This window comes from Durio zibethinus, chromosome 22 (assembly GCF_047325235.1).
Source record: "Durio zibethinus cultivar Kanyao isolate XHJ-2024 chromosome 22, ASM4732523v1, whole genome shotgun sequence".
In the NCBI taxonomy this organism is placed as follows: Eukaryota; Viridiplantae; Streptophyta; class Magnoliopsida; order Malvales; family Malvaceae; genus Durio; species Durio zibethinus.
In genome coordinates this window covers 16,607,081-16,632,221 of record NC_143183.1, presented here as the reverse complement: position 1 = coordinate 16,632,221, position 25,141 = coordinate 16,607,081, and the positions used below count along the sequence as shown (strand labels likewise).

General features: G+C 33.2%; 1 protein-coding gene, 1 long non-coding RNA gene and 2 pseudogenes across 3 annotated transcripts; 1 reads left to right on the top strand and 3 right to left on the bottom strand.

Moving 5' to 3' along the window:
- Nucleotides 1–1,597: 1,597 nt before the first annotated feature.
- Nucleotides 1,598–5,401, bottom strand: LOC149512638 (protein transport protein SEC23 G-like; annotated as a pseudogene). Its single transcript, XR_016332196.1, has 2 exons — nucleotides 4,462–5,401; nucleotides 1,598–3,872 (listed from the first exon to the last, which is right to left on the bottom strand). The product of XR_016332196.1 is annotated as a protein transport protein SEC23 G-like (transcript).
- Nucleotides 5,402–5,422: 21 nt separating this feature from the next.
- Nucleotides 5,423–7,673, top strand: LOC111306682 (uncharacterized). The gene is made up of 4 exons (XR_016332195.1): nucleotides 5,423–5,754; nucleotides 5,900–6,548; nucleotides 6,665–6,862; nucleotides 7,296–7,673. It is a non-coding gene; the product is annotated as an uncharacterized LOC111306682 (long non-coding RNA).
- Nucleotides 7,674–7,689: 16 nt separating this feature from the next.
- LOC111306683 (phospholipase A1-Igamma1, chloroplastic pseudogene) lies at nucleotides 7,690–12,253 on the bottom strand (annotated as a pseudogene).
- Nucleotides 12,254–17,368: 5,115 nt separating this feature from the next.
- Nucleotides 17,369–19,970, bottom strand: LOC111307364 (auxin-responsive protein IAA14-like). The gene is made up of 5 exons (XM_022905372.2): nucleotides 19,502–19,970; nucleotides 19,079–19,305; nucleotides 18,298–18,433; nucleotides 17,806–17,867; nucleotides 17,369–17,707 (listed from the first exon to the last, which is right to left on the bottom strand). The coding sequence occupies exons 1-5, from the start codon at nucleotides 19,777–19,779 to the stop codon at nucleotides 17,670–17,672; spliced, it is 741 nt and encodes a 246-aa protein (XP_022761107.1). The 5' UTR covers nucleotides 19,780–19,970; the 3' UTR covers nucleotides 17,369–17,669.
- Nucleotides 19,971–25,141: the final 5,171 nt, after the last annotated feature.

The following is a 25,141-nucleotide window of genomic DNA, read 5'->3' as shown; positions in this document are numbered from 1 at the left end:
ACGTAGCTATCATCGTGCTACTTTTTTGACATCAACAAGACAATCGATACAACTTAATAAAAACAAAATTTGCAAGGTCACTATGACTTCTAAACGTTAGGCTTTCGGAATTATTTTATTTGAAATTGCAAGGAAATAAGCTTATTTTGGAGATATGAAAAAAAAAAAAAAAGAAAAGACAAATTGTGTAGCTAATCATGATGTTAAAGAAGGTAAGGCGTGTCAATTGATCCCTACTTTAACAACTTTGAGCTTTTTTACGTACCACTTCATGCCAGGAAGATGTCATTCTATAAATATGTTTTTTTTTTTAATTTGCACATGCTCCACCCTATTTTTATAACAAAAAATTCACTCCATTTAAAAAGTCAAACACCCAAACCCTAATTAATTCTAACTATGAATGGCAACATATCTCAGTCTGAATGAACATAACTATGTAAACCTATTCCTAATAGATTAACCTCAAAATAGCATATCCAAATTATAAGAAATCCATAGAAGTCACAAGTGCGAAATTTACATCTTTAAAATTTTTATTTGTTTAGGTATATAAATAAATCGTGAATACGATCCAAATAATAAATGCCCAAGTTTCCTTTGAGCCCCAATTCCAATATGATCTCCACACCTCATTAGCCCATACGACTTTTGAAAGAATTCTTATGGTTAAAAATATAAACTCGAGACTAATAATACGATAACTCCAACGATCTAATTGTTGAGTTAATTGATACTTATAAAAATTTTTAGAAGAAAAAAAATAAGTGTTTAATAGAACATTGCTTCTTCGAACCCTAATTAATTCTAACTATGAATGGCAACATATCTCAATTTGAATGAGTTTTTATTTGTTTCGAATTTGATTTGATTATATACATAAAATATTTAAATTTGATCCTATTCAATTTTTTTTAAAATTTTTTTCATATACAAATTTAATCTGATCTAATATTATATAAAATTATATTTGATTTAACTCGAAATTAATAAAATATTATTTTTTAAATATAAGATATTTTTTAATATAAATATATAAATTAGATATATATATAAATATAAAATTAATTAATTAAAAAATAATATATATATATATATATATTAGGTAAAATAAGATCAAATTTGTCTAAAATTACACATCGATTTTTCTCTTTTATCACTCAACCTAACCCGATATCTAATTTTAAAAAAAAAAAAAAATTTATCTTTAAAGATCGAGTCGAGTCAAAATTTATCAGATACAAGTCAAATTACTTTTTCTAATTTTAACTAGAAAAAATTAAATAAAAATCATTTGAATTTAAATTAATTTGATTTTTAAAATTTCATAATTTAAATTTGAGCTCAAAATATTAAAACCGAAAATGAGACAGCTTCAAAATGATCTAAATTTTTTAAAAATGATACGTTCTAAACCAAACCCTTCTTGTTTAATTGCCACATCTTGTTATGGCTTTTCCCAATAGCACCTAGCATTCTTACTTTTTCTTCGGTGAACTACTAGTTAGAACTTGTGTCATGCCATGCGCTTTAATAGAATAGATTGAATTTTTCAATCTCACATAAAGGAAGTTCGATGGTTTCTACCAATTAGCACTAGTGTCACGTCAAAGGTTTCAAGAAAGTAGATAAGGTGTTTTAATTTCAAATAAAAAGACAGTCCGTATAGACAATGATGCTACATAGCTCAATAAGTTGATTTTGCTGGAAAATGATAACAATCACGTGACAAATAATATCATAGCCAACCTTTGACCCATCTGACTCCACGTCTAATGCCCAACAGGATAGGTAAGGTGAGCCAGTAAGCTCTACAACAAACGCCTTAAAAGAGGTAGGCAGAGTAAGCCAGTCTACGCCAAGCACCCTAAAAAGTTAGGCAGACTGATCCATGTGATCAAGCCAGGCGCTCCGAAACAGAGTAAGCAGGATAAGCCAATACTACGAGGATGTCATAAAAAAAAATGATTAGAGATAGACCAATAAGATAACAATTGCTTTAGCCCACTGAACTTGGAAAACCACAATAAGCAATATACGTATCCCTAACACAATTACAAGGAACAAAAATGTAAGAAACTATACCTGCCTATGGTTGTGAAGATAATTAAGTACCTTTAGTCTTGAAAGCATTATAAAATAATGTAAAGGATGTTTGTCCATTTTATATGATGAAGTATGACCTCTTTAAGAAGAGATGCTGTATACAAAACTCCACTTAATTAGCCCTGCACTGCAAAGGCCTTAAGTGATCTATGAAAACTTGTAAGCCAAATCATCCATAAATATGATATCTGAACCATCCGTGTAAGTTGAATCCTGAGTAACAGATGGGTTTAACTTGGCGAGAAGAAACCTTGCCTGACTGCTATGCTGGTCACATTTAACAATCTTTGGAGGTGGAACTCGATCAGCCACCAATTGCCCTACATCAAGCACCGGAGCTTCCAACAACTTTCCCAGATTCTCATGGTTTGGGTCTTTATCATAACCAAGCTTTCTCCATTGAGCAATCTTGGATCCATAATGAACAACCACACAAAAGTAAGAATCAAAGAGTAAAATAACATCGGGGGACAAAGACCGAATATCTAAGAGGACTGGAACTGGAGGCCCATCAAAAGAATACTGTAGAAGTGGGGGTTGGATCATGAAAATAGAATCCACAACTCCTTCACGATTCAGCATCAGCCGGACGAATGCAGTCTCATCAGAGGTACTGTTAAAAACATCAAGAAATTTGGACCTTCTTAAATAGAACATGAATTGAGGGTAAAGAGAGAACTTTGATGACAGACGAAAGAGGAAGGATCTTCTTGTAAATAGTCTCCAAACTTGGAAGCAAAAAGAATAAGTGTATCATCCAGCCATCTGACAACATCTCTAGCATGACATGCCTCTGCTCGCTGGATGGCAAGTCTGGCCATAACTGAAGTTGCTGCTTCTTGATCAAACCCAGTAGGAATTTTTGGTGAATGCTTTGCCACCCATCTTCTTGCAGCAGTTGTCACCCTTTACCGAATTCCCATGTCCCCATGTCTATAACGCGTTATGAACTGTATCATAAATGCAGCTCCAGGTTCGGGTTTATGCTTATCATTCACTTGGAAGAAGAATGCAATACACATTTTACTGGTAAGTGTACCTAACTTCCACATATAAGTACCTCCATCCCCAATCTCATTCTCACTCACCAAATTATTCTTTTTCTGAAGAGAAATGCAAGGTCCAAGGGCTCCACAGATTTTTACATCTTTAGCGGTCACTATCTCAATGGTTGCATCAAAATACATCTTCAAGTTCCCCTCATCACGACTAAATATATTGCGGATACATTTTCTGAACTGATCCGACCCAAAAGACTGCTTAGAATCATGAATCCACCTGAACTCTCAACAGGGACTTTTAGCTTTGCTGCTCCGACTTGATCCAGAGAACAAGCAAACAAATCAAGAACAACAGATGAATAATAGTCTCTGCGATCATCTCTTATATAAGTTGTGAGACTTTTGATAGTAAGGTGCCTGACCATTTATGAGATCCCTATGATTTCTAATAGCATTACCGAGATCTGAGTTTACAACAATCCCAGGGCCCAGAGTAGCAGGTCCAGATGTGAAGACCATGATCCTGGACCCTGTGTTAACCAAGCATCCTTCTAAAAGTCCAAGTGCAGTTGATATTGCCACTCCAGTTGACCTTTGAGGCCAATGGCCTGGTGTCATCTGCGTCGAAGAATGGAGCTCCTCGATGGCAGATGTTATATTGAACTCACATTCAGATATGTGTAGCAGAAAACTCTGCTTTTGGATAACAGGACTCTTTCCAAGTTGCTGTAGCTTTGTATCACCAATACCAAGAAACTCTTGTATCTGAGTGCATCAAATGGAAAAAATAATTAATTATATCACATCAAATCTTAAAATGTTCCAACAAAAGCATATTGCAAGGAGCCTAGGTCAGGAAGCTTGAGGCTTGAGCAGGTTAGGCAAAAGCATCATTTTGCACTTTCACTCGTACCATCAGCTCCTCTCAGTCTCTGACTACTAACAGTCACTACTCCATTCTTTCAATTTAGTATTCAAATAACAATATGAGAAACTAAAAAGTTCCATCTTTCAACTTCATATGGAAAGAACTTTTGGCCAAAAAAAAAACTACAATCTAAACAACCAAACTGTTCTCCCCATTGCTAACAAAATACAATCACTACCAATGACTTTCAATTTAGCATCCAAATAAACACGGAATGAACGAAAATGACCATCTTTCAAGTCTACATCTTAAAAACAAAGCCTTTAGACATAAACAACAACTGCATTCGAAACAACCAAAGGATTCTCTGCCTAAGCTAAGGATATACAATTCTTGATCACAATAACAAACTATTCAAAACCAATAATAAAACAAATACTAGAAAAATGAAGTCTTGAGCTTTTTCTAGTTTCCAAACCTCATTACCTGCTTCGAAGAAAGCTCCCAATCCCCATGAAACACGACAAACCTCGAACACTCAGAAAACCCAATGTCATACACATTCACCATTGCATCAAATGTAACCAACCCAACCAATGCGCTCTCCGGCAACTGTTCCACCACACGCAACAACTCACTCTTAACGCCTCTCAACTCCTATTCTTCCAAACACCCATCAACCACAAACACAAAAGCCGGCCCTCTAACCCCCACCTCTCCGGCCAATGACGTAGTCTTCAATGACGTCATCGATGATAGAAGACGTCGACAACGATGACCAAATAGCATTAATAACGGAATTAACGGTCTTTGCGTATTCGACGGAGCTATAATTGGGGAAGAGTTCAGCGGGGAGGTTGGATTCGCCAAGGGAAGAAGAGTAAGTTCGAGGAAAAGGGTTTTTGAAGAAACAGAAAGGGCAATACCAGACACGGTAGGTGTACTCGACGCGCGCATATGGGTTTAAAACGCGCCGCACTTGGAACAAGTGAGAGGGTCGTATGGAAGGATTGGGAGCCCCGAGAACTCCGTTAACGGCGTACAATTGACAGCGAGTGGGATGGTTAATGAGGCTGCGTCGGGCATCGTTGTGGGCCATGAATGCCACGACCATCGTAGGCCTTCGATCGCTTCTAGTTCGTTGAAATCCATTTGAGAAAAGTCTTTTTCTGTGGGGTTTCTTACTTTCGTTTTTTTAGCTTGGTGGGGATGGAATGGGGTTTGCTTGGTAGAAGGGAAAGAGAGGGAAAATGTGGAGGAAAGTGAAAAACCCTGATTGGGTTTGGGGGTTGGGTTTTGGGATTTTGATCGGAAATTATTGTTGGTGGCTGGCCGACCATGAACTTTTCATTTTTTTGGTTTTGGCTTTGGACTTAAGCAAGCTCTTTACCCATAAGCTTTTTTTAATTCTTTTTCTTCTTTATTATTTATTTCTCCAACTTTTTTTTTTTTTTTAATTTCTACTTCATTAAAAAGAATGACCTTTTTTTCGAACATGAAATAATTGAATATGACAAATAAATATTTATGCATATAATAGAATGCTAGGACTGTAAATGAATAGAACCTTCAGCGAATAGTTGGTGTCCTAGTTCTACCATCAGTGTCGGACCTCCTTGATCACTTGTGGCTGGGCTTATCTTACTATTCCAGAGACTCTTCCTTTTTGTTCCGATGTTGTTAATGGAACGAGCGCCAACGCAAAATAGTGTCTCGAAATGTTTAGCATTTCATACGGAGAACTCTTCCTCATGATTGGAGCCACTGCTGCTCTAGTTGGTAATTCTTCTTTCTCTTTAAATATGCTTATATATTTTTGAGGTTTATGGGGTTATGGAATTTGAAGGAATACTTTCATTGTTGTTAAAGGGAAAGCTTTTTCGAGCCAAAAGCTGAAATGGGTTTACTGTTTTATCATTTGTAGGAACAAAGGATCTGCCCAAGATTGCAAGAACAGATGGAATGTTAGCAGGTCGATCAATTGGGTACGTTCAATTAGCTCGTCGCCACTTCGATAATGTTATGCAACAATCTCAATCTCGTCAGGTACTTTCTTTTCATTTTACAAAGCAAAAGAAAACCGACTCTATTAAATAAGTTCTTTCTTTGTTGATGTTCTTGTTCTTCCTGCCATGAATTTTGGAAGTGCTTGAGTGTCCGTTGGAAGCAAAATTCTAGACTATATAGTATATTATACAGAAAATGGACTGTTTATAGCATACTTAAACTGTGAAGATGGTTGGGATGACAAATTTAGGGAGGTTTTGTCTTTCACCTTATGATGGTCTGGCGTTTTGAGGTTCACAAAGAGCTTAAAAGATACAATGGCACAACTAGATGCAATTCGGCATGAAATACGTAGTTAATCTCTCATGAATCCAGGTCCTATGACTAGAAGGCTGATGGAAAGTTCTCAGAGCCTGCTTCTGATATTAATTCCATTGCATTGCTACCTTGTTCTGCTTCACGTTTCTTGACTTCCTCCCCCACCCTTTTCTTTTGTCTGTCTTTTAGCAGATACATTTCCAACTGAGAAATGTGAAGAGAAGAATTCAGCTGATACTGTGAAGAAGGTTTTGAATCTAGTTACTATTATTTATACCTTTTTTTATTTATTTTGTTTGTTTTTATTAATTCATAAAGTGTGTTCTTTGTAATATCTTGATTCCTTCACATGTATCCCTCTCAGGATTATAATTTAAAATCTTTGGCTTCAATTAATTTGCATAGCCAAGCAACTAGCTATGCAAGATTGGCTGAATCTCAAGCTGTTAAAGCTGGTTAGTTTGGTCTCGTGTAGAAGAAGAAAATCTCAATTATGAATTTGATGATTTCTCCATTCTTCCAGTTTCAGCTGAAACTGCTGGATTCCTTCCAGATTGGAAAGGTCGTAAGATTTCTTAGAATCAATTATTCAACGTTCTTTTGCGTCGATTATGTTTGTTTGCACCTGCATTTTGGAGGTTACTAGATATTGTTTGGCTGTTTCTATGTGTCATATTCTCCTTTGAAGAAGTTTTGATTGCATGTGCTCTTGTAAGTTTTTGTCTCTAGCACCTAAATCATCAAAAGTACTGTGATTTTATGTATGCGTGTTCATTTGGGGATGTTTGTACATGAATGTGTATGTTTTGATGAAAATGATAGGTTCCTCTATATATTTTTGTTGCATTATTTATCCTTTCGACTCATGATATTTTTATGAACTTCCTGTCAATGTGCAGTGGTGGATTCAGATTTTTTTTTTTTGAAGGTGTCCATTTACAATATATAGATAAAAAATGTCGACAGATATACTAATTTTATGATTTTATCAACAGAAGGGTGTCCAGGGAAAAATTTTGGGGGTGTCCAGAGGAAAATTCTCATTCAAATTTTCTTATTTTCCAATTTTTGGAGGTGTCCATGGACACCTCACTCTACACGTGGATTTGCCAGTGTTGATGTGAAGAAGTCTTAATACATTTACCCTTAACGCCCATCTGGACTCCTTTCCAGGAAACAATGTACCTTTATCCCATGGAATGAAAATATTTGCATGTTTAATTGCTTTTGTAACCTTTTTCTATATGGTTCACAAGCAAATATTACTTCTTTTAAGAGTCATCTGATATGTATGCACAATCATTCCAAACATAATATTTTGGTACTTCTTGCTAATGCATATTAAGTACATATGTACTCATATAATTAGCTGTTAATTGTGTTGGCAGAAAGTGCAAAGGATCAGACATTGTGTTGGAAGCAGTAATGGAGGCAGATAATGCCAAACATTTCTTTTCTCTGCCTCAAAATTAAATACAGTAAATAAGAAGGTATTGCTATTTAGTCTTTGCTATCTTCTGGGTAGTAGCATCATGTTTCATTTCCCGCCTCAAAATCAAAATTTGAAGTGCTGCTTGTTCATCCATGCCAATTTGGAGGCCTTTTAAGAATCACAAATTAATTGAACTTCTTTTGTGCTGTGTTATATGCTTGGATTACCTTATCATTTATTTCTTTGCTTTTATTTCGGGAAGTTTTCTTAACTCTCTAGTTGAACTCTTTGATGTCTACTTTGAATATTTGTAATCTTGCCCTAGACCTTACAGTGTATATAATTTTGTTATTGATGTAAAATTGTTGTTAAGCATTTAACATACATTACAAAAGTACTATAGGGGTGAAATGGTTCATGGTGATTAACCTAATGGCTTTATTTAGTAATTTCACTAAGCTCTAACCAACTTACCTTTCAGCTTAGACAATCACAACTAGCATCTTGTGTTATTATTGTATTGTACAGTTAACATCCAATGTCTCCAATCAATTATCAGAGGGTAAGAGCTGTCGTTGATTCAATCAACAAGCTTTACTGCCTTCTGAGTGAGTACTGTATCACTTTTCTCCAGTTATTCCCCATGTCTAGAAATAGGTTTGTATCTTTTTTAGATGGTCTTCAAGATCTTGCCGTTCAAGCTGAACCCAGTGACCCTTGTGGTTCCAGACCAGTCCTTTGTTCTTCCTTTGCCACCAGTTTCGAGGGACTAGGTAATGATCTTTCAAGAAGTCAGCTGCCTTATTCACCAATGCATTGTCCCTTCCATTGGTAAGAGCAAAGTTTCTGCCCTTCCCATGGTACCTTTTCATATTCAAAATATCAAAGAATTACTATAATTGAACCCAAAACTTGCTGATTGTCAATTCACATAATTTTGAAGAATATAGCAATGTATTAATTAGGATATATGAATTCCTAATAACATCCCACATTTTGATATATCAAGTCAATACATGAAACAATTGAAGATATAAAGTCAGTGATGGCAGTCATTACTATAAGAATAGGTTTTCTCATAGTTAATTAAAAACTTAGTTGTTGGCCAAAAGAAAAACAATTAGGAGCTGTTTGATAAACTGAATGAATTCAATACTGAAAAATTAAGTATTGATAAGTCTTCCTACTTTTGCCTTTAAATTCAAATTAAAACAAGAATATACTAACCCGTCAATTAAATGAAGGTGAGCTTCCAAGTTATGGAAGCATGCTAGATCATTTGTCTCTTTCAAGAAGGGGGAGTCTTTGTGGTTCAAAGTAAGTTCCACTCCAACATGTGAATGTCACCATGGAAACCTTTCTGCTAGCTTTTGTAGCATAGCTGGTATGTCATGGGTTGAGACTTAAGCTCTGACCTGCGCGGTTTTGGGACTCGGGCATGCACTCTTTCGACGTCCCAGATCAATTTACCTGTCATGGTTTATACCCTTGTGAGGTATTGTCCTCTCTGACTGCTTGGCCTTACGGTTTTGTCCTACAAAAGGCACCTCACAAGGAAGAAGTGTGAATCTTTTTATACCCCAGTGACCCTTTATTATGTTCGATGTGGGATTCAGGACTCCTTTCTTAGATCCGTGACATCCTCCTCCACCCAACCTCGTGACGCCCTCGTCACGAAGGCTGGTCATCCTACCTACCTCCCTCGAGAGGCTTGGCGTGGGTCAAACGGTTTAGGGCTAGCTCTGATACCACTTGTCACGGGTCGAGACTTAAACTCTGATCTGCGCAGCTCTGGGACCCGGGCATACACTCTTTCGGTGTCTCGGATTAGCCAAACTATCACGGTTCACACCCTTGTGAGGTATTGTCCGCTCTTACCCCTCTGGCTTTACGGTTTTATTCTACAAAAGGCGCCTTACAAGGAAAAAGTGGTGTGAACCCTCTTATACCCCAGTAATCCTCTTATTATGTTCAATGTAGGATTCATGACTTTTCCTTAGATCCGTGACAAGTACATGTTCATTGAAAAATATTCCAGGTGCCTTTGGCACCTGATCATGTACATTCCTCACTCTTAGCACCTTCACTCCAAGCTTATCAAGTCGCTCCTTATACCTGATATTCCCAACTTGTGGCCTTGAAAATGAAAACACGCATAGAGGGGTAGCAAGCCCATCATCCATGATATCTACTCCTATCTCTGCTATATCATAAGCATTTAATATTGCTAGTGCGCTCCCTAGACTGTGACCTGTGATCGTTATGCTCAATTTCTCACCCTTGTACCGATGAATTAGTTGTTTGACTTCTGTTAAAGCTTGCTCTCTTGCTGAGTGCTTGCTAAATGGGCAACTTCTATTTCTGTCGGTGTACAAATGAAGGAATCCAGTCTCAACTGTGACTCTTGGATCAGGGCATGGGATCATGTGCACTTTAATTGGCCTTAGAAAGTACATACAATCAGCTAGCCATTCCAGCCTTGTTGCTGTGCCCTGCGAGGCAATTATGATGTCTCTCCTTCCTAGATGTGCTGAAGTTTCATCATTTGACACTGCAACATAGCCTATCCAATTTGCTGCTTGACTCCAACTCTCAGACCTTAATGATCTTTTGAAGAAGCTTGGGAACCTGATATTGCATGTGGCATGGAGGTAGCGGGTCACTTCATATCCATGTTGTATCAAGCCAAGAGACTGAAAAAACTCGCGAGGACTATATCTACAACTGCCACAATAGACGGATAATGGATCAGAATCAAATGCATCATAACAAGCTTGAGCCATTTCTCAGATCTTAGAAGGGGATGAAAGGGATCAAGCATACCAACCCAATCATCCTCACCGTGTATCTTTTGCCAAGTGTCTGCTAATTTTGTCTCAGGTTCTTCTCCTGTCTTAATTTCTTGAACATCTTCTTTCACTCTCTTTGTTCCAATTTCAGAGCGCAGAGGCAGGGTTTCATTTCTAGCTGAGACACAAACCCATATTTGTTTCATTTTTATGCTTCCTCTTCTTGCTTTTCCCACTAACAGAGTTGAAACATGATGTCTGTGTAGGAATGTTTTGTGCTCATGTCCATTGAAGAGCAATTCCATCTTAGGTATAGGGATGGCCATTGATTAATTCTTCATAAACTGGTCAAGCTAGTAAAAGGGATAATCAAGAGGAGTGAGGTTGATAATTGGTTAGGAAGATGATAATGTGGTGTTTAATATGCTCTATCTATTGCGTCCTTAGATGTGATTGGATGAAGGATTCAAACCAGCATTATTGTCTGATCTCTATTTTTAACTCGAGTGTCAAAGACTTGTGCAGATATGATTTAACTACTACTATGGACCTTTGTCTAGTTTAAACATTTTATTTTGGTAGAAATGGTCATTGCTTCTTGGTCACTCTTCAGGTTTCTTGTTTATATCTCAAGTCCCAACAGAAGGAAAAAAACAAAAAGTATAAACTCTTTAACGAGTCGGTATGGGTTAGTCTTACACTTAGCATTGGAAAGAAAAATATGATGAAAGAGCATCTGAGGCTTAGAACAGTTATTTTAGACTGCAATATTTTGTTTATTGATGTGTATTTATGATATCAAGTTTCTTAAATTTTAAATTCTGTCGCTATGCCACTTTCGGTTGGGCTGAAATTGCGAGACTGGGGGAGTCCTCATATGCATGCTTATACACGTTAGGAAGTTTCAACCATATGCTCCAGGGGATGAATCTTGTTCAGCTTTTTGAAGGTTGACTTCCTCCTATTTTGTAAGTTCTCCTATAATGCCTTCAATTTCAATAGAAAATGACAAAGTGTGTTTTTGGAATTGCAAACTATTGAAGTTCTCATCATATAACCTCAGTTCTAATACATAAACATGAAGTGTTGGTTTAATTATATTTATTCTTGAAGACATTCAAATTGTTGATTGTTGTATCATGTGGGGAAGGTGGAGTTGAGCAGAGCATTTGGAAACAATCACTGATGTCAGAAACAGTATTATATTTATCTTGGAATCCCCATCTTTAAATACAAGAGAGAGTTTGTTTATCGTTAAGACTTGACTGTTTCGTCAACGGTCGTGTGATCTGTTGGTAAGCCGTTAAACTCTTAATTTCATAGATCAAGATTCAATCCCGGAGAATGTTAGTGAGTGTTTATTGTATCCCTTCCCCATAGGCTCTGATAATGGAAGTGACTAGTCAGAGTCTGGTGCAAACGGGTTCATTTGGGCTCTATCATTGGGCTTCTTATGCTGGGCCTAGGGTCCAAGATTTTAGGTTGGCACCTCAAATAACTTTCTTTCCGCTCTTATTATTTTCCTCACATTTTTTTTCTTTTTCATTTTTTTCCTCCTTACCAAACATAGTGCTTATTAAAATCCTTTTGTGCATGTTGAAAACTTTTATTTTCTAAAAGTTTTATATTTAAATCTTAAAAAAGGAGTTTAAAGTTATGAAATTGTAATTTGTGTGTTTGTTTAAATATATATCTATTTGAAAGAAGTTTATATCTACATAAACCATGAAAAACTTTAAAATTGATGCATTTTTATAATTTGTTAAAATTATCTGATTTTTTATGTATGAATCTATTCATGAAAAAGATGTTTAGATCTATAATTTTCTATTATAACTTTTGTTTATGTTCATTTGGAAACTTCATCATTATGATTTCTTTTACAAATATTTAGGCACAAGGGTTAGTGCCTTTGTTAAGGGAAGAGCCCAATTCTTGTCCATCAAGGTTGGTTTGATTTTTGTGGAAAGTATTTTCAAATTAAAATTTTAAATACATTAAATCAAAAATAAAAAAAAAAAACATTTTTAAGGTCATTCGCCAAAAAAAAAAAGTCAAATAAAGCTTAGAAAAGAAAAAAAAAACCATATTTCGCTATAGCTTAAGTTAAAAACATACTATATAAAACTTTTTCCAAGGTTTAGGTCATTCTAGAGGCTCTTTGCTTTAAAAATAAGAATAAACACTGTCAACTAATGAACAATATATCAAAGAGAGATTTGTTGATTTCCACAATGATTCCATTGTACATAACATGACCAAATTGAACAAATTAGTGTATAAAGTTCGGCTTCGTATGGTTTGTTACAATAACTTTTAGTATTCTATTAACTTGGAAGCTTATTAATGGTCAATGAAAGTTCAAAAACACCCAATGAAGGTGTTTAATTGAAATTTAGAATTTATCAAATCATTCTTTAATGACAAAAAGAGAAAGCCTAATGACATAGAGATCTCATCATAAAGGATTAAGCCTCACCGCAGAATAATTGTACTTCCTGAAGCCATCTATTTTTTTAGTAAGACTTTAATTGTACTTCTAGAACACAATAATTCTAAGCCGGTGCGCAAATAAAAGTTGTAAGAAAGCCTCATCGCAACTATTGCCTCATCAAGTATCCCCTTGAAATGGTGTGAATCAAGTTTAGAATCTAAACAAAAGCATTGAATAGAAAAGCCTATCGATGGAGCAAAAAATCAGAATTAATCTAAAAAGCCTAAAAGAAAGAAAAACACACAACCTCTTTTATTTATTCATATTGACCTTACACTTCTTATAAGGGATAATGTTCCATTTGGTCCTTAAATTATGGCATATTTTTAATGTGATACTTAAATAAAAAAATTTTAATTAGTTACTTAAATTATATTTTCATGTGTTAATTTGCTTCAAACGTTATCATTAACCCTAAATGCTAACTTAACATAAACATTTAATAAGATACTCTCACATGTCAAAAATTCAATCAACATCACATCATCAATGCTATGTTAGCATTAAAAGAAATTTTCAAAAAAATCTAAAAAACATTTAATAATTTTTTAATAAATTTTTAAAATTGTTTTGAATTTTTTAAAATTTTAAAAAGTTTTTAAAATTAGAATTTTTTAGAACTTTTAGAAATTTTTTAAAAATTTTTAAATTTTTTTCAATTTTTTAAATTAAAAAAATTTTTCTTTTAATATTGGTGTGACATTGATGATGTAACGTTGATTGTATTTTTTGACACATGTTAGCATCTCATTGGACATTAATATCACGTCAGCATTTATGGTTAAAGGTGATAATGTTTGGAGAAATTAACATACAAAAATATAGTCTAAGTTACTTGATTAGAATTTTTTTTTCTTTAGGTACCACATTAAAAAAAAATACAATAATTTAAGGGCCAAATGAGACATTATCCCTTCTTATAAAGATCACTTAGATCTTTCTTCTCTTAATCAAATCGCCCTATAGTTTGCTTCAACTTTTCAATATCAACCTTAGTAACTTAAAATTAATTAAACCATTTGCAAAGAAATGGAATAGAAAGTAAAAGTTCTAATGACATAAAGGGAAAAGGAGTCGATAAATGTCCCAAACATTTTGTACATAGCCTTGAAAATAGTTTTCAAATTTTCAACATCCATAGCAAGGTTTTGATCAACAAAAAAAAAAAAAAGAAATAAATTAGATAATGCTCAATTAGTAAGGTAATAAATTTGACAAATTGACCAATTCATTGAATTGTTTATATAAGAATAAGAAGTCTATGGATGCATTTTTCACAACAAAAGCTGAAAAGAAACAAATTATTGTCATGTTCTAAGGGCTTTCAGTAGCCTTGAACTACATTTACTCACAATATCATCAATACAATCAATTTCATCATAGATTGCTCATTTTTCCTCATCACCAAAAAGTGAGATAATAACAGTCCTGTTGAAATTATAGATTGATTACTTAATGGGGTTGACAATCTGGTTAGTGGTAAAACTATCAAGACCAGTTGATATCTTATCCATAAAAGGTCCTCGTACAGGACTTACCAGCATCTCTCCTGACACACATTCAAGTCATTAAAATTGAAGTATTCTGAAATTGTTGTTTTAATTATTTTTAGTTTTTGTTTTTTGCAATTTCATTATCAATCTACTTATAGTAACATGTTTCTTCTACTTTCTAAAAACCCTTATCATTATTGCATCTCTTACTATGGTATCAATACAAACTTTCAGTTTTAAAATTTGTAGCATAAATCATATGATAGAAAGGAAAAAAGAAAAGTAATTTTTAATGAACAAAATTGTTCATGATTACAAAGAAAACTTAATGCTACCTTGAGAACGTCTTGTAAAAACCTTTAACAATTCTTGCAAAGTTGAAAATTATTCATTGATTCGTGACATAAAGAAAACAACACCAAACCTTTAACAATTCTTGCAAAAAAAAAAAAAATCAAATTAAGGCAAAACTCTTCCTAATAACATGTAACAAAAAAATCCACCCAAACAATTTTCTACCAAATATACAAACACAACCAAAAATAACAAAAACAATAAATCTTTAATTTGAGAGAGATCATCGAAAACCAAAATCCCAAAAATTTTGTCAACCATAAAAAAAGAAACACATTCATTGAAGACAACCTGAAATTTTTGAACAAAGAAATAACATAGAACCCCCACAAAGCAAAAAAAAAATTTAAGAAAATAAAACCCACAACGTCTCTTAAAAAATTAGCCACCATTAAATTAAATATAAAAAAATACCAAAGCAAAGAGAAACTTCAAATCCAAAAACAAAGAATTAAATACCGAAGCAAATACTGAAATAATTGATTGATGAACTTATTCTATCCATGTTATCAGCCCTAGATCCAAAGGGAAATCAGAAGCTTTAGAGATGTGTCTGGCAAACAATATCATATTTGAAAGAAATTGACTTTTTCAATAAGCCTAAATGTATAAATAGATAGTTAAGAATGAAAATACAAACCAATATGAAACAAATAATTAAGCTTCTGCACATGTATAAACCATTAAAGTGAGTCCAAAATGATAGAAACATAAATAGAAAATGTCTTCGACTAAAACCATATGAACACAAACATGTGTCAAACAGTATAGCAAGCAACTAAATTTAGAAGTCTCAATTCGTATACCTAACTTGCTTCCAAGATAAAGAAAAAAAGCATCCATAGTGTTTACCTAAATAACCCTTTATAGATTTGAATATAGGCCACTAGATTAAATGGTGAAAGATGATTAAACATAGTATTGACATGATACTTGAGAAGTATGATATCTTAAGTGAAAATTCAAAATATCAACAATATAAGTCACAAAATTTTCTAAAAGGAGCTCTTGATTGATGAACTAATATAAATAAATCGTTAAAAGAACTCACCTTAGATCAAAACAGTACCATACCTTCAACAATTCTTACGAAAAAAAATAAAATACTCATAAAATTAAAACAAAACTTTTTCCAATAACATGTAACAAAAAAACTCACCCAAACAATTTTGGACTACTAAAGAAATAATACGATCCATCCTTGAATCCCTTTGCAAATGTTTAAGAAAAAACCCAAAATCTTAGAATATTCTTCCCATTTCCTTTCTCATTTTAAAAGGGAGATAGTTAAAATAGAAAAAGAAAATAATTAACTAATAAAATCGTATGAACCACAAGGCTTTTAGTTCGCTAAGAGTTAAGAGAACTAAATGCTTCACTCACTAGAATGTAACTTAGAAAAGGGTTTATCAAGAATCAAACTGATTTTTGTCTAATACAAATATTTTCAAAAAAAAAAAAAAGGCTGTTTTTTGGTTTTAAGATATAATAATAATAATAATAATAATAAACAAAGAAGAAGAAGAAGAAGAAGAAGCAAAGGGAGAAAAAAATGCATTACCTTCGTGGAAAGGAAAGGGTGAGGAAAAATAGAGGGGAACGATAAAAGTATTAAGGAGGATTAAAAAAGAGTTTGATTGAAAGGGAAAATTTTATGATTTGAATACTATTTTCCTCTGTCTATCTTTCTGTTAGTCTGTCTCAATTGTGTGAAAAAAAAAAAAAAAAAAGAGAGAGAGAGAGAGAAAGAAAGAAACAAAAGCACGTGAAAGCAACCGTTACTAGCTTGGTGCATTGCTTTCACAGTGTGCTCTTTGTCTTGCGCTCAAAAGGTAAAAGAAAAAAATCGTGGCAAACCAAATCCAAAAAGCCAAACACGTAACAATCCTAAGATCTTTCAAGATCCTTTTTATATATAGTAATATAGATATTGAACATGAGACACCTTGCAAGATCCAAAAAATAATTTTGAAAAAAAAAGAAAAAAAAGAGAGAAAAAGAAAAAAGGTACAACATTACAAAAATGACCTAAATGTTACTGATCCCAGAAAATTAAGTTGATATATTCATAAAGTAAACAAAAACCATCAACTAGCTAGGCAGGCAGGTGCTGCTACAAACCACATTCACCCAACAGCCTTAGATTCACCAATTAAATTTTAATGTTTTTGATTATCCCAAAACTAATCATAACCCAAGAAAACAGCATAAACTAATGGTCATGAATGAATGCCCCATCAACCTGCACATGGCCTTGTTCCCCATCCCTCGTGGGGTCCTGAAATTCCAATAAATTTCTACTCAAATATATACTTACTCATAATAAGAACATTAAGAGAAAACCCACATGAATGCAGTAATTAAATTAATAAAACGGTGAACATGGAATTACATGATATGAAGAATCCTTTTTGATTTGCAGGAGAGGAAAAAAAGTACTATTAGCATTAAAACTGAGGGGAAAGAATAAAACACATACACAACAAATTATGACAGAAAGGACGACTAAACAATAGTAAAAACAGGTGATTATTAAACAAGCCCCATTAAAATAAACAAGCCAGACAATAGAGTTAAGTTTACGGCTTCTTGTCCATTACAAATATCCCAGATCTTTTTACCATATCTATACCAAATATATCCAGAAAAAAAAAAATACACAGACACATCCAAAGAAGCAGCAGCCAGCTAGCTCTTTGCTCTATTCCAGGACCTTGTTACAGCAACTATGGCCTTGTCCAGACTTTAAGGATACAGAAACCAGGAAAAAAGCCAGCAGCTGGCCAAATGCTAGGTATATATGTGGTTTAGGCTCTGCTCTTGCATTTCTCCATTGCTCTTGGAGCTGAAATTAATTTTAACAAAATTAACATTAGTTACTATATATATATCATGTTGTTAATTGAATCCATTAAGTAAATAAGTGAATAAAAATCAACCTACCAAGTCCAATTGCTTCTGATCCTTTCATTATGCGCAAGCGTTTACATGAGTCAACAAACATCCTACGAGAAATTAAGCAGACATAAATGGCAAAATTCACCTTATACTTATAAATGAAAGTCGATTTTACTAGTAAAGTACTTAAATCTTAATTTTAGTGATCAGTATTCAATCTTTAATAAGCTCAAATATGTATACATATATATATATATATATTAAAAAGAAAGCAATTTTTAGGTCTCAGCGCCTGGCAGAGCCAGCTTTTTTTTTTTTTTTTTTTTCTTTGCTGCAAGGTGAGGTGAGCTGCTAAAAGATGTACATGGATATGGAAGCTTCTAATGAAGACTAGCTAGCATATAATTAGGCAAAATTACTTATTTGATTGATTATATTTATAAGGTTTAGGATTTTTATATTTTATTGAAGGGAAATTGAATATATATATATATATATATAGATAGATAGATAGATAGATAGATAGATAGAACTTACTCCCATGGGACATCACCCACAAGCATCCAGTCGCCATCCTTATCTTCATAGGTTGGCACATAATCAGAAGTGTTGAGAAGATCCATCAACTTGCTCTCATTCATGAAGTCTATCATTCCTTGAGATCCATAATTACCTTCAAAAACAAAAACAGCAATGTATATATATCAATTTTACTTGTTTCCGATAAAAAAAAAAAAAAAACTAATGCCATGAAATTATTCAGTGTTATGCTAAGACAGACATGCAACCTAAAACCTTTTCTTTTAAGTTCCTTAAGGATGCATATACAGTTGATCTTATACATTCTTTTATAGTTTCTTTTAAAAGTTGAGATTTAAAATTTAAATCTGTTATATGTAACATTTTAAGATAATTGTATGAATCAGTTTAATTAAATTATATTAAAATTAAAAATTGTCTTAAACACTAGAATAAGATAACAATAACCAACCAGCTTTTTCCTATAGCTTAAAAATACGCCTTTTATAGTTTCAAATCTTAAAATCTGTAATTCTATCTTCTACTGCATTTTTTTGTAAAAAAAAAAAAAAAGTACCTAATCAAACGTCTTTTCTCAGAGTCAAAACTTTTCCTTTTTAAAGAAGTTTACAAAAGGGTATTATTACAAGCATATAATATAGAAAATTATATTATCTATATATAATTTTTTAACTTTTCATGGACATAATCACATGGATGATGGATCTTTTCTAATTAAACATGGTACTTGATACTTACTATGTGTCTTTCTGGTCTAATAATGAAACAATAAACTTACCCATGGTGAAGGAACTGAACATCTTTGCCAAGGCATCAGATAACTCTTGGTAGCTCTTATATATCTTCAAATCTACCTTACGTAGATATGGGGCACCATCCATGCAAACCTTCACAAACGCTGCACTGCCACTGCTAGCTTTCTCACTTTGCTCACAGCTGTTCTTCTGGTTAGCCATAATGTTCTTCCTGGAAGATCGAACTGGGGGCCAACCCACAACTTGTGCCCTGAAAATCCAGCCACAAATGGATATTATTATAGTCTTCCAACAACAAAGAAATATTTATAACTAATATATACAACAAAGAAAAGGAACAGATATTTGCTTTAATATAGTATATTAATAGCATAATAACGAAGTCTGATAGAAATATCAGAAAGTATAAAGAAATAAAAGGTGTGGGTAGCTTTATTTTGACTTACTTGGCTGGTGGTTTTGCAGGATCTTTGGTGCAAGTAGGGAGGATAATTTTTTCTTTTGAACCATTCTCTATGTTCTGGTTCAGATCCATGCTAGTTTCCTTAGACTGAAGATTAAGCTTCAAATCAACAGTCTCAGAGTAGCCTCTTTTTCCAGTTGTCTTTGGAGAACATTCCACTTCATTTCCAGCAGCAGCAGCACCTCCTCCACCAGGCAATCCAAGGCACAACTCAGTCTCTTTGAAGTTCAAATTACGATCAGTTCCTAGCATATTGGTCATTTTGCGATAGCAGAAAGAACCTCTTCAGCGATGACCTTTTCTCTATCTCTTGATCCTATATATCTCTCTCGTTTGAGTTTGTCTTGATATATAGCTTTTGCTTCAGCTAATTCTTCTGTGTGTCTCTGGTTGCTTCTGCTATTATGTTTGCTACCAAAGAGAGAAAGAGGGACGGAGAGAGAAGAGAGAAACCCTCAATCATATAAACTGTGGGGTGGAATTTGAATGGCTGCATGTGTATGTCACATCAGCTTCATGATCTATGGTTTGTCAACACGTGGAGGGAGATGGGACGTTAGATCTATTTCACTTTTGATTGAATAATGATGGTGATTCTATTCTTGGGTTAGCTAGCTAGGTCGTCTCATCTCGTCTCTTCGGTCAACTATATATCACATGCAAACCACTTGGTAAAAGGCATTTAAACATGGTGAAACAAATAATGTAGCCCCTTGTGGACCTAATTAATCACTTACCCTTTCTTTGAATCATTACATCAAGATTATATATTGCTATTTACTTTCTTGTAGAAGATAGCTAGGGAAATTCAATGAATTAATGATATGGGAGTTATACTTGCATGGTGTCTTTTGGGACAATTTTGTCCTTAAATTTGATTATATAATATACTCCTTTTCTCTAATATATAGGGTTTAATTGATTTTACACAGTGTTTAAAATTTTTTAAATTGAATTTTAATTTTAACGATTATGTATTTTTGAATTTTTTATTTTACACAATAAGAAAAATATTGTGTAATTGTTTTCTTCTCTTTTTTGAAGAAATTTTTTTTTTTAAAGGGAAGAAAGTTTTTTATTGCCAAATTTTGCAGGGTGTTGGGAAAAGCATATGATTATGCATGACCCAATACAATTAGTTATGCTATAATGCATAAATTAAAATAAAAAAATGGGCATATTTTATAGTAAAGATACTTCTAAGAAGTTTCCAATTGTGCACATTCTCACATGAACCAATAATTCATCCCATACAATGCAACACCAAGTTATATTAAATACTATATATCTATCTCATAAACCGGCAGTATGTCTACATTACAGCGCAAGTAAATTGTTTTTCTCCAATTTTAACCTATTGTTTTCTTCTCTTTTTCTACTTGACAATTCTCTTGAAAGAGTTCATGAATTATTGACTAGAACAATGAAAAGGCCAAAAAAAAAAAAAAAAGGTTTGGATCAGCCACAGCGAGAAGACAACGTTCTTGAATTGACACTTGCCCGCTCCTGCGGATAATAATTAATGACACATGGCTGGAAAATTAAAGTTTTTTTTTTAAATAAAATACAATTAAATCTTCATTTTAATTTTTTTCCTAGAATTACACTTTCCACTGGAAATTTTCAGATATTGTTTATAAAGGTTTTTTTTTTTAAACTAAATCATATAAGAAAATCTAAATTTGAGGATAAGAACTTGTGAACTACTTACTCATTTATTAATAGTTCAATAACATATAAAATAACTAAAAGTATTGTTTATATACAAACTGGCCAGGCCAAAAAAAATGTTTATACACAAAGTTTAATTAGTAAATTAATAATTTTAGAAAGGGTTAAATGACTAATTATAATTTGTAAATAATATAGAATTTTTTAGAAGTACTTTTTATATAAAAGGTTACTACATGTTACGTTAAGAAAAAAAAAAAAAAAACCAAGTACCCATTAACTCATGGTATATTACAAGTTTGAATAAAATCTATCTATCTATCTAATTATAAATTAATTTCTACAAAAATTTTCCTTCTAAAAGATTGTCTCTACTAAAACAGTATCTCGAAAAACAGTTAGCAGTACTGGGGTTACTGCTACGGCCAGTACAAATTGAGATAACATTGGGGAAATTGGAGACAAAAAAAAAAGCAAAAGAAAATTCTTTTTGGAGGTCAAATTAAAGCATGAAAAAGGGTGGCAAATGCACGATATTGTGTCACCAATTTCCCCTGTAGGACACATTGAAGAAGATATATGAATAGCAATTCCTATCAGCACTCATTCTAATGGCCTTTGAAGGCCATGGTGGTGACTTAGAGACAGGTCATATCCTTAGGAGAAGGAAACATCCCTAACCCAAGCTGTGTCCTTGCCTTGTCAACGTCCCCTCCCCCATTTTTGATTGTTTCTTTCCAACCTAATCCTATGATTTAACACAATTATGCAATTATCCCCCCCTCTTAGCCAATTCCCATCCACATCTCCTTTTAACATTACCCAATTCATCCCCTTCAACAAAAAACGCATTCCCTTTTCAATCTTCATCTTTTTTGAACTTGGTAGAGTCAAAATCAATATAAGAATTCAAACAAAAAAAAAAAAAAAAAGAAAAACCCAATATAATTCCTTGTTATCTTCTCAAGAAAGTGACTCCCCACTTTGGATATAAGGCAAGACTTTTTTTTTTTTTTCCTACAATTTATTGCAATGAAGTATTCTTTTAAAATCACCAAATGATCTGTTGATAAAATATTAAATTTTTAATTTTAATAATTAGAGTTCAAACTTATATAATCTCAAATATAAAAAAAGTAAATTTTTTAGAGGATTTTGGGTGGTCCAAACATAAAAACTGTGATATCGTGTAAATGCTAGATTGTATTTTATTGCCACAAAATGCAATGGAATTGAAGACCACAAGGAGGACAAGATCAAATATTGTTTTTGCTCCAAAGTTAAACAAGTGATTTTCGCTATCCCCCTTGAACTTTGGGTCTACTTTGGGTGCTTTACGACGTTACCACAACTTTGTCCTATTTATATCATCACTCTCTTTTAATGTGTTTGCTTCGTTCTATGCCTTCGTATAGGGATGCGTGATTAGCTGGCTAGCTAGCCAGATATTTTCAAAAAATCATCAGAACCTGTTAAGTTAGCATGCTTCATTTATGACAGAAAAATTTTCGATGATTAAAATTATTAGCACAATTTATATGCTCACTCGAGCACGCATGTTTTACATGAATGTTAATTCTTTTAGTAGAAATGACGGTTTTTTTTTTTTTTAATTCGGCTTAAATCATTATGGAAAATGCTTTAAAAATAAATTAGGAATGCACCAAATTAATATAGAAAATAAGTTCTAAGATCGATCCTTCGAAAAATGATTATGTCTAGGTAAAATCTAAGATATCCTGATCTTATTATTAAAAAGAAGAACTATTTTCGAGAAATGAGGCCAAATTTCTTTTACCATAAACAAGATAAGTAATAAGCTACTCACCATTCATACTTAATTACTTAATTTAAATGATTGATGAAATCAATCTCTAATAGAGGTAAATTATTTTGTAATAAAGGTCCTAAAATATGCATTGTTTGTTGAATAATGTAATATCACTCACCAAATTGATTAAAGTTCAAAACTTCAAAAAAAAAAAAAAAATCATCGTAAATCAATGTTAATTTTGATAAGTTAACAGGTAAAATAACTGTGTATAAAATTTAACATTAATAATGCATAAGATAAAATATAAACTCTTTCATTATAATATTATATGTATGAAATTTGCATATGAAAAAAATTAATGTAAATCTGAAACCAAGAGTAAGTTGTAATAGATGTAACATTAAATGATGATAAGGTTTTGAATGTGTGTCTCGGATTAAAGCTTTTCAGGAATATGACAAATCTTCATTCTTATATTACTAGCATACCTTTTCATCTAATTTAATTTGAATGTCCATAAGTATGATGTAATGTCTCCCAATTTACTCCTACTTATTAATTTCAAAACTGCGGGCATTTTCAAACTCTCTTGATCAACTATTTTCAAAGTTGCTGTCTGTATGCCCCTGGCTGATCAATGGATTAAATCTGAAATTGATATCCTTTTTATTATAGCAGAGCCGACATGTCACATACAGTCCATAAGTGTAATTAACGTATTAATTATGATCACTAATCAAGTTTATTAATTTGGACCTACAAATGCAATATCTGAGAATCTCCTTCATAATTATATTATTCCAAATGTTGGTGGAACCTGGGACAGGAGAAACCATGGTGGGGGCGGACCAAAGCCACTCTTTTCTCGGAATGTTTAAGCTAAAATATGGCCTCACCAGGCTGCCCTTTGATTCATTATTTCTTGCCTAACGCGGTTTTGCACTAATCTATGATTAAACCTTTTCTAGTCCGTATCAGTGTGAAAGATATTCAAATCAAAACAGCAGTTTCGCTCATGTTTTTTTTCTTTTAGTTATCAAGCTTCATGTCATTGATAAAAATTAAGGTTCATAATCAGGGAGTGATTACAGAAGATATACGCAGCTCTATTTACTTAATCTTTCCCTGAAACCAAAGAGGATACCGAATCAGTTTAGTGGCTGACACAAGGATCATCAAGCTTTTTAAAAGGAGGTTACATGAATCCAGCCAGTTCTTTGTTACTTATAGCGGAAAGAATCCAAGTTAGTTATTGTTTATTCTTCTTTACAGTTGCTGGTTTGATACCCCTAGGTAGCTATAATAATTAGTTTAGGTAGTGGAGAGGGTAACAATTTTATTAAATTGGCTGGAATGGGGTTGTTTTTTACCTTCTCGGTCTCCCCTTGAGGACTAATCTCTAAGAGTTCTTTGTTTTTCCTTTTTTCTTTTTTCAATTTGGTGAAGAAGAAAAAGCATATCCCTATAACCCTATTAAATTATATGTTCCTAAGGATTAAAAGACTGTTCAATGAATCATATATGATTACTTTAATTTAAGACAATAGTGACTTCAATTTTTTTTAAAAGGGAGATTCGAATATTAAGTAAAAAAATCTCATGCACCAAATCACTTGAGCCAAATGTTGGGGTGCATAACTTCAATTTACATGGCCGAGACTAATGATCATATTTATGTATATTCAGGATTTACTTATAAAGAATTGGTTGTATGTGGATATGAATGTGCCTAAAAAGGTATAGAAGAATACAAAACAGTGTCTATCAAGCATTTACTACCAGGCTTATCTGCTACAACGATACAATGATAAAGGGATATTGAAAGTATAATTTTTTTGCTACAACTATACAATGAAAAAGGGATATTGAAAGTGTAATTTTAATGATAAAGATAAATCAGGGAGCTTTTCGTTTAAGCAGATCATGAAGGAATAGTTGCTCTGAAAATGTTTACATCAGCTTAGGAGGCAGACTGTTCTATCATTAGCGCATCCAAACTTAATTTAACTTTTGCGGAATTTATGAGCCAAAATCCATCTCTCCCAAAAGAAAGAAAAAAAAAAAAAAAAAACCCTTCTATTCTTGATAGAGGCGTGACTTTCAATGGATCAAGGCCCATGAAAACGCCATAAAACCCGGGAATAAAGGATGAAAAACGACGTATATGTTGAAGACATA